Here is a 10552-nt window from a genome sequence, read left to right on the forward strand (position 1 = left end):
GGAACACACCACAACAGGACCAATCCTCAGAGATCACAGACGGCTATGGAAGAGTGCCATCTGATTTTTGTGCACAGGACAAAAAGGCATAATGAAGGATTTTTAGGGATTTTTCTGCCATTGTAATCCTTGGGCGGGCCGCCTAAACATTTTTTTGTTTGTTTTTTTCCAAACAGTGAAATAATAAAACATTTGGGATTGAAAAACGCTTTCAGTGTAAACTTAAACAACTAAAACCAGATATAAACTATGTACACCCATCTAGTACTGGGTCAGACCACCCTTTTGCAGCCAGAACATAATTAATTATTTGGGGCTTGGAAACATTGCTCAATTGGTATCAAGGGGCCTAACGTGTGCCAGGAAAACATTCCCCACATTATTACACCCCCGAGTACCATTGACACCAGACAGGATGGGTCCATGGACTCATGATGCTTACTTCAAATCCTGACTGCCATCAGCATGACACAACAGGAAATAGGATTTGCCAGACCAGGCAATGTTTTTCCACTCCTAAATTGTCCAGTCTTGGTGATCGGGTGCCCACTGAAGCTAGTTCTTCTTGTTTTTAGCAGATAGAAGTGGAACCCAGTGTAGTCGTTTGCCCATCTGTGACAAGGACTGACGAGTTCCGAGATGCCGTTCTGCACACCACTGTTGTTCCGCACCGTTATTTGCCTGTTTGTGGCCCGCCTGTTAGCTTGCACAATTCTTGCCATTCTCCTTTGACCTTTCATCAACAAGCCGTTTTCACCCCCACAAGACTGCCGTGGGCCGGCTGTTTTTTGTTTCATGCACCATTCTCGGTAAACCCTAGACAACGGTCGTGCGTGACAAGCCCGGGAGGCCAGACAATTCTGAGATATCGTTCTGCCCCTGAACAGGCAGTTAACCCACTGTTCCTAGGCCGTCATTGAAAATAAGAATTTGTTCTTAACTGACTTGCCTAGTTAAATAAAGGAAAAATAAAATAAAAATATCGGTGCTGCCTTGCACAGACGATCATACCATACTCAAAGCCGCTTAGGTCACTTGTTTTGCCCATTCTAATGTCAATCAAAAAGTAACTGAATGCCTGTCTGCCTGCTTTATATAGCAAGCCACAGCCACGTGACTCACTGTCTGTAGGAGTGAAACGTTTTTCGTGAACAGGGTGGTGTACCTAATAAACCACTTAAGGGAGTGTATTATTTAAAATAATATAATCTTCGAGAACTAACAATCACCAAAATAAAATCTAGACAGGCAGTGAAAATGCCCAAAGCAATACATTTAGTAGTATTGCTTTTGTTATTATGTTTGAGTAAATGAACAGCCTTCTCTGTTATAAAATGCATAGAATTGCAGGAAATTAGCTTTAAAACTGCAACATTTTCTCTCAGTTCCATGGCAAAGTGTGTAGAATTGCAGGAAATTTGCTTTAAAACTGCTAAACTGTCTCTACACCGCCAAGATGGGGGCTTCTAAAATCTTCCCTACAATTTAGCTGCGCCACCTGGCAGACCAAGGCCATTGCCCTTTTTGATCCAGAACAACCCTGACGTTATTTTATAAGAAAGACTACTGGGAGAGAGCTGGACAGAAGGAGTGTTGGAGACGGTTTGGCCTGTTTATGTGTTGTGTATACAGTTGAAGTCAGAAGTTTACATACACCTCAGCAAAATACATTTAAATTCACAATATTCACAATTCCTGACATTTAATCCTAATAAAAATTCCCTGTCAAAGGTCAGTTAGGATCACCACTTTATTTTAAGAATGTGAAATGTCAGAATAATAGTAGAGAGAATGATTTATTTCAGCTTTTATTTTTTTCATCACATTCCCAGTGGGTCAGAAGTTTTCATACACTCAATTAGTATTTGATAGCAACGCCTTTAAATTGTTTAACATGGGTCAAACGTTTTGGGAAGCCTTCCACAATCTTCCCACAATAAGTTGGGTGGATTTTGGCCCATTCCTCCTGACAGAGCTAGTGTAACTGAGTCAGGTTTGTAGGCCTCCTTGCTCGCACACACTTTTTCAGTTCTGCCCATAAATGTTCTATAGGATTGAGGTCAAACACTGGTGATGGCCACTCCAATACTTTGACTTTGTTGTCATTAAGCCATTTTGCCACTACTTTGGAAGTATGCTTGGGGTCATTGTCCATTTGGAAGACCCATTTGCAACCAAGCTTTAACTTCCTGACTGATGTCTTGAGATGTTGCTTCAATATATCCACATAATTTTCCTACCTCATGATGCCATCTATTTTGTGAAGTGCACCAGTCCCTTCTGCAGCAAAGCACCCCCACAACATGATGCTGCCACCCCTGAGCTTCACGGTTGGGATGGTGTTCTTCTGCTTGCAAGCCTCCCTCTTTTTCCTCCAAACATAACGATGGTCATTATGACCAAACAGTTCCATTTTTGTTTCATCTGACTAGAGGACTTTTCTCCATGTGCAGTTGCAAACCATAGTCTGGCTTTTTTATGGCGGTTTTGGAGCAGTGGCTTCTTCCTTGCTGAGCAGCCTTTCAGGTTATGTCGATATAGGACTTGTTTACTGTGGATATAGATACTTTCGTACCTGTTTCCTCCAGCATCTTCACAAGGTCCTTTGCTATTGTTCTGGGATTGATTTGCACTTTCGCACCAATGTACATTCATCTCTAGGAGACAGAATGTGCCTCCTTCCTGAGCGGTATGACGGCTGCGTGGTCCCATGGTGTTTATACTTGCGTACTATTGTTTGTAGAGATGAACGTGGTACTTTCAGGTGTTTGGAAAGCGCATGTGATCTGGAAGGGTAAGCGCAGGTCACCTGGAAGGGCCTGGAAGGGTGAGCGCAGGTAGCCTGGAAGGGTTAGCTCAGGTGACCTGGAAGGGTTAGCGCAGGTGACCTAGAAGGGCCTGGAAGGGTTAGCACAGGTGACCGGGAAGGGATAGCGCAGGTGACCGGGAAGGGATAGCGCAGGTGACCGGGAAGGGATAGCGCAGGTGACCGGGAAGGGATAGCGCAGGTGACCGGGAAGGGATAGCGCAGGTGACCGGGAAGGGATAGCGCAGGTGGCCGGGAAGGGATAGCGCAGGTGGCCGGGAAGGGATAGCGCAGGTGGCCGGGAAGGGATAGCGCAGGTGGCCGGGAAGGGATAGCGCAGGTGACCGGGAAGGGATAGCGCAGGTGACCGGGAAGGGATAGCGCAGGTGACCGGGAAGGGATAGCGCAGGTGACCGGGAAGGGATAGCGCAGGTGACCGGGAAGGGATAGCGCAGGTGACCGGGAAGGGATAGCGCAGGTGACCGGGAAGGGATAGCGCAGGTGACCGGGAAGGGATAGCGCAGGTGACCGGGAAGGGATAGCGCAGGTGACCGGGAAGGGATAGCGCAGGTGACCGGGAAGGGATAGCGCAGGTGGCCTGGAAGGGATAGCGCAGGTGACCTGGAAGGGATAGCGCAGGTGGCCGGGAAGGGATAGCGCAGGTGGCCGGGAAGGGATAGCGCAGGTGGCCGGGAAGGGATAGCGCAGGTGGCCGGGAAGGGATAGCGCAGGTGGCCGGGAAGGGATAGCGCAGGTGACCGGGAAGGGATAGCGCAGGTGACCGGGAAGGGATAGCGCAGGTAGCCGGGAAGGGATAGCGCAGGTAGCCGGGAAGGGATAGCGCAGGTGACCGGGAAGGGATAGCGCAGGTGACCGGGAAGGGATAGCGCAGGTGACCGGGAAGGGATAGCGCAGGTGACCGGGAAGGGATAGCGCAGGGTTAGCAGAGGTGAGAGGAGAGCACGTACAGTTGTTACCGGATCACAGATACAGCTTATAGAATGCATCTCTGCACCTTTAGTATAGGAATGTGTTTAAGCTATTTATATATGCGCAATAAATTGGAACTTCAGCCAAAAAGCTCAACGTTTGGAAACCTGATTTGAGGACATGTTATGGATAGCTCTCTCCTGTGCCAGTGGCTTCTCATAGGGAATCGCCACTACAGAGAACAAGAGTGTAAGAGACAGACAAACTGACCGTGGTTTCCCCACTTCCAACTTCTTTGGCCTCAGGGTTATCCCATGACCCCCAGTTGGAGTCATCCCAGGCCAGCTCATTCTCTGAGGGGTAGAAAGGAAATCACAAATTATTTGAAGGTGCAATACAGAATCAATTGTCAGTTTTAAAAGCTATAACGTTGAACATTTATTCAGACCAGGTGATGACACACACACACACACACACACACACTTGTACAACATTTACATTTAAGTCATTTAGCAGACGCTCTTATTTCAAACTAACAGAGAAAGCAGAGAGAGAGAGAGAAGAGCATGAAGGACAAGAGAATTCCCTTGACCCAAGAGAGAAAATGGATGAAGTTAGAGATGCTATAAATATCAATGAGTGGGAGGAGAGCTATTGACAGAACTCCTATTGACGGCCAAGGAGACGCCTGTTGCTATGGTCTTACTGAAACATGCATGCACACAGGCTCAGGGTTAAGAGCATGCATGTGGATTGTGTGCGTGTCTTCTTTTGTCCAGTATCATGCAGTAATCTGTTAAAATGCCCTCCTGTAGGATGACTCATTGCATACGACAAAGGGCAAAACTCCCCTCCTCCCCCCTATTTCTTTCCATCCCTGTCTGCATCCCGCTGTCACTGCGGAGCGAAGCAACTCTCCGGCTCACAATCACTACACCTTGCGCATATTAACTGCTATAATCTCGAATTATATTATTCATTATGTGACAGGCCAAGGATTTAAAGAGATGCATTGTTTACATTCCGTGCCCCTGGCATTTCTAACATCTAGAACACGAACAAAAAGTGCGACTTCGAGAGCTGGCAAATTCTGCAGACACGAGACGATAGGTGACTTCGCCCATAGCTAAAACATTAACGTTTGCAGTCTCTTTTTGAAAAGCAAGCACACAAGTTGGTTATAAACAGCAACTTCTCTCTCCCAGAGCTGAGCGTTAGCTACCTCCTTTCTTGTCCGCCGACGAATGGTTGTTTTGCTGGCTCTGGAACAAGAACTCCCGGACTGCTTTGAGTTCTTGGACCCGACAGTACTCGAACAGGCAGCAGGACATTTCGATGCAGTCCCGACCAGAACGGATACAGGGAATTAGCCAGCTAGGCTAGCTAGCAGCTACAGTCCAACAGGGGGGGAAACAACGTTGCAGTACGATTAAGTTTTCACTAATCTATACAATAGACAAGACTAGAGTCCTCGGCGAAACGTTGTGTTGATATCTGTAACGTTCCCAGGAATATCGGTAGAAAATGAAGTGTACAGGCTGTTGCTGTCAGTGGTTTTCGTTACTATTTGCACCGTTTCCACTCTTTACTTGAAGTGTTTTGGTGACGACATATATCGTTGTGAAACAGGCAAGAATAACTTTCAGGTCACTGATTTTTGGAATAGGCTACTTCAGAATAAGAGTCCCGTCCTGCATGCTTTGTAAATTGATAATACGTTTTTTTTTTAAATGATGGAAAATGTGCACAATTATCATAATACATTTTGTACACGTTATCATACAAACAATAATGTAAAGTATTTCTATAAGATATTTTGTGAGTTTTCTTCTTCTTTTCAAGCCTAAATGGTCAATAATGTTTTGTTGTGTGTGTAGGTCTACTCCTATAATTTATTATTTTATAAAAACATTGAAGTTTTGAAACTGCAGTAAACGTGTAGTAACTGCAGTCAACTGTGGTATTTTGGATGCAGTAATTGCAGAATAACTGCAGTTATACTGCAAAATTACTCTAGTAAAAAAACTGTGTTATTTTGGATGCAGTATTTGCAGCATACTGCAGTTAAACGGCACTCTGATTTCAATTTGTTTTGTGGGGGATCAGCTTTAATGCAGTATGTTTTTCATATTGGATATACATGGCCTTTGGCACCGTACACAATTTCCTGTACATTGTGTTAAATTAAAAAGGGTGATCCATTCTACTCAGGAGCCCAATCAGAATTTTTGTTTTTCATATGAGACCGATTAGGTTATATTTACACAAATACATGGGCCACGATGGACAACTTTTCAATTGAAGTGCAGTTTTCATAAGATGGGAAGGAAAGGAAATAAGGAAGGAAATAAACATGATTAAAAGATAAATATATTACCATTTTGTTTTATGAAGTTAGAGCAATGTCCTCAAGTATGTGGTACATTTACACAAGTCTAAGCACAGAAATCTAAACAGATCATTAAAATGGCTCATTTTTCAAAAGTTTAAGCAAACGTTAAGCACAACAATTCACTTATCACTGATCATTTTGTGGCCATTAAAGAGTAGCAACTCAGTTGAAATGCAGTACATTTTGCATATTTAACTCTGGACTTATGGTTTGTTGCTCTGTTGCATTGTATTGTGATGTAACATACAGTTAGATACCTGCAATGACTGGGAAGGTATAAGAGAGTTGGGTGTGTGTGATATATGTAGGTCTCTGTATTATAGCCTATTGCTAGTGCCTTCAGATGTATTCAGACCCCTTGACTTTTTCCACATTTTGTTATGTTACAGCCTTATTCTAAAGTGGATTTAAAAAATAAATCCTCAGCCATCTACAGACAATACCATATAACGACAAAGCGAAAACCGCTTTTTAGAAATGTTTGCAAATTTATTTCAAAATATAAAACAGAAATAAGTACTCAGACTCTTTGCTATGAGACTCATTTTTTTTTTATTTTACCTTTATTTAACCAGGTAGGCCAGTTGAGAACAAGTTCTCATTTACAACTGTGACCTGGCCAAGATAAAGTGAAGCAGTGTGACAAAAACAACAACACAGAGTTACACATAAACAAACGTAATGTCAATAACACAAAATAAAAATAGAAAAATCTATGTACAGTGTGTGCAAATGTAGAAGAGTAGGGAGGTAGGCAAGAAATAGGCCATAGAGGCAAAAATAATTACAATTTAGCATTAACACTGGAGTGATAGATGTGCAGATGATGATGTGCAAGTAGAGATACTGGGGTGCAAAAGAGCAAGAGTGTAAGTAATAATATGGGGATGAGGTAGTTGGGTGTGCTATTTACAGATTGGCTGTGTACAGGAGCAGTGATCAGTAAGGTGCTTTGACAGTTGATGCTTAAAGTTAGAGAGGGAGAAATAAGACTCCAGCTTCAGAGATTTTTGCAATTCATTCCTGTCATTGGCAGCAGAGAACTGGAAGGAAAGTTGGCCAAAGTAAGTTTTGGCTTTGGGGATGACCAGTGAAATATACCTGCTAGAGCTCGTGCTATGGGTGGGTGTTGCTATGGTGACCAGTGAGCTGAGATAAGGTGGGGCTTTACCTAGCAAAGACTTATAGATTACCTGGAGCCAGTAGGTTTGGCGACGGATATGTAGTAAGGGCCAGCCAACGAGAGCATACAGGTAGGTCGCAGTGGTGGGTAGTATATGGGGCTTTGGTGATAAAACAGATGGCACTGTGGTAGACTACATCCAGTTTGCTGAGTAGGGTGTTGGGCGCTATTTTGTAAATGACATCGCCGAAGTCAAGGATCGGTAGCATAGACAGTTTTACGAGGGTATATTTGGTGGCATGAGTGAAGGAGGCTTTGTTGCGAAATAGGAAACCGATTCTAGATGTAATTTTGGATTGGAGATGCTGAAATTGAGCTCAGGTGCATCCTGTTTCCATTGATCATCCTTGAGATGTTTCTATAAATTGATTGGAGTCCACCTGTGGTAAATTATATTGAATGAACATGATTTGGAAAGGCTGTATATACAAGGTCTATATACCAAGCGATGAGGTCAAAGCAATTGTCCGTAGAGCTCCGAGACAGGATTGTGTCGAGAAACAGATCTAGGGAAGGGTATCAAAACATTAACGCAGCATTGAAGGTCCCCAAGAACGCAGTGGCCTCCATTCTTACATGGAATACGTTTGGAACCACCAAGACTCTTCCTACAGCTGGCCATCCGGCCAAACAGAGCAATTGGAGAGAAGGGCTTTGGTCAGGGAGATGACCAAGTACCTGATGGTCACTATGACAGAGCTCTAGAGTTCCTCTGTGGAGATGGGAGAACCTTCCAGAAGGACAACCATCTTTGCAGCACTCTACCAATCAGGCCTTAGAGTGACCAGATGGAAGCCACTCCTCAGTAAAATGCACATGACAGCCCGCTTGGAGTTTGCAAAAAAGACACCTAAACGACTCAAAGACCATAAGAAAAAAGATTCTCTGATCTGATGAAACCAAGTTTGAACTCTTTGGCTTGAATGCAAAGAGTCACTCACGTCTGGAGGAAACCTGGCACCATCCCTAAGGTGAAGCATGGTGTTGGCAGCATCATGCTGTGGGGATGTTTTTCAGCGACAGGGACTGGGAGACTAGTCAGGATTGAGGGAAAGATGAACGAAGCAAAGTACAGAGAGATCCTTGATGAAAACCTGCTCCAGAGCACACAGGACCTCAGATTAGGGCGAAGGTTCACCTTCCAACAGGACAACAACCCATAGCACACAGCCAAGACAACGCATAAGTGGCTTCGGGACAGGCCTCTTCATGTCCTCGAGTGGCCGAGCCAGAGCCAGAGCCAGAGCCAGAGCCAGAGCCAGAGCCAGAGCCAGAGCCAGAGCCAGAGCCAGAGCCAGAACTTGAACCGATCAAACATCTCTGGAGAGACCTGAAAATAGCTGTGCGGCGACGCTCCCCATCCAACCTGACTGAGCTTGAAAGGATCTGCAGAGAAGAATGGGAGAAACTCCCCACTCTGTAATCACTGCCAAAGATACTTCAACAAAGTACTGAGTAAAGGGTCTGAATACTTATTTAAATGTGACATTTAAGTTTTTTAATAAGCAAAAATTTCTAAAAACCTGTTTTTGCTTTGTCATTATAGGGTATTGTGTGTAGATTGATGAGGAAAAAAACATTGTAATACATTTTTAAATAAGGCTGTAACGTAGCAAAATGTGAAAAAAGTAAAGGGGCCTGAATTTTCCAGGAAAACTCCAGGGCTGGATGGCATACCAGTTGAGGTATATCAAACCTTGTTTGATGTACTCAGAGGACCATTATTACTGTAGCATGTTTTAACCACTCCTATAAAAATGGTAGATTATCAGATACGCCAGAAGGTCTGATTTTACTATTACTGAAACAAACCCCAGGTGCTAAATATAAAGATCCAGTCCATTTAAAAAAAAAAACAGAGGTCCCTTGCACTTCAGTGTTGTGACACAAAAATTCAAGAAAAATGCATAGCGCATAGAATTAAAAAGGTATTGTTGGATATTTATAATCGTAATCAGACAGGTTTTTTACATGGATGATACATTGGAGATAATGTAAGACAAGTACTGGAAACAATAGAACACTATGACCAATCTGGGAAACCAGACCTGGTATTCAAAGCTGACTTTGATAAAGTGTGACTGGAATGTATATATAAATGCCTGAAATATGTCAGTATTAGAGAATCTCTTATACAATGGGTTAAAGTTATGTATAGTAACCCAAGGTGTAAAATAGTAAATTATGTCTACTTCTCAGAAAGTATTAAACTGTCAAGAGGGGTAAAACAAGGTTGTCCGCTACCGGCACACCAATATATTATTAAGGCCATCGAAATGTTTGCTATTAATATCAAGGGGCTAGAAATCCAGGGTTTAAAAACAAAGGTGTCATTGTACGTTGATGATTCCAGTTTCTTCTAAATACACCATTTGGATCCCTCCATAGCCTCATAGAGGATCTAGATCATTTTTCTAACCTCTTGTTTTGCTTAAGGCCCTGCCTACACCTAACGACTTGTTTTTTAAATGATATGAGCAAAAAATATTCAATTTTATTTGGAATGGCGAGAGGACAGATATTATTCAATATTAAAGTATTAGACCTCTCACTAAAGGCTTCCGTCAAGAAAAGCTATACTTAAATCCAAATTGGTTCTATAGCAGATTAGTAAGAATGGCTCATCCCATGTTCAAGAATGGCCTTTTTCCCTTTATTCAGATTACAACCTCTAACTTTCGGTTGTTTGAAAATGAAATAGTCTCCAAAATTTTGCCATTTTTTTTAAACAAGCCAGAAAAAGTTGGTTGCAATTTCAGTTTAATCCACCAGAAAAGACAGAACAAATATTACAACAAATATTATGGTTAAACTCAAATATAATAATTGATCAAAACAATGTTTTATAATGGTATAGTCTTTGTAAATGATATTATAAAAAGGAGTGTTGGAGTTATGTCACACATGTAGCAAATATATGTAAATGTCTGCTCTATCCAAAATGACATCCAACGAATTGCAGCATTACCACAAAAATGGAAGAGGCAAGAGGAAGGGGGAGAAAGTCAGGAACTTGTCTTTCGGCCCTGCATTAAAGACCAAAATTGTTTAAAGAAAATTGTGATAAATAAGAATGTATACTAGTTTAATTTTAGGACCAACATTTTTACAGCTGTGCTATACAGATTGAAAAATGGCTGTGAAGAGATTTTCGACATAGCGAAAATCCACAGCTTTTAGTTATTTGACTGTATTTTGTATTTGTTTTGCTTTCAATCTTCAGTAGCTCAATCTTCAAGTC

General features: G+C 42.6%; 1 protein-coding gene and 1 long non-coding RNA gene across 2 annotated transcripts in view; one reads left to right on the forward strand and one right to left on the reverse strand.

Annotated features, from left to right (window-relative positions):
- LOC118368464 (rab3 GTPase-activating protein non-catalytic subunit) overlaps positions 1 to 5373 on the reverse strand; it is a 29304-nt gene extending 23931 nt beyond the window's left edge. Inside the window, exons 1-2 of the mRNA XM_035752587.2 lie at positions 4959 to 5373; positions 4007 to 4089 (exon numbers count right to left, since the gene is read on the reverse strand). Of these exons, the coding sequence (XP_035608480.1) occupies positions 4007 to 4089; positions 4959 to 5067 (192 nt within the window). The 5' untranslated portion in view covers positions 5068 to 5373. The remainder of the gene's footprint in view (positions 1 to 4006; positions 4090 to 4958) is intronic.
- Positions 13 to 3960, forward strand: LOC127915964 (uncharacterized). Its single transcript, XR_008093149.1, has 3 exons — positions 13 to 3054; positions 3147 to 3399; positions 3653 to 3960. It is a non-coding gene; the product is annotated as an uncharacterized LOC127915964 (long non-coding RNA).
- Positions 5374 to 10552: the final 5179 nt, after the last annotated feature.

Source organism: Oncorhynchus keta, chromosome 35, assembly GCF_023373465.1.
Source record: "Oncorhynchus keta strain PuntledgeMale-10-30-2019 chromosome 35, Oket_V2, whole genome shotgun sequence".
Classification (NCBI taxonomy): Eukaryota; Metazoa; Chordata; class Actinopteri; order Salmoniformes; family Salmonidae; genus Oncorhynchus; species Oncorhynchus keta.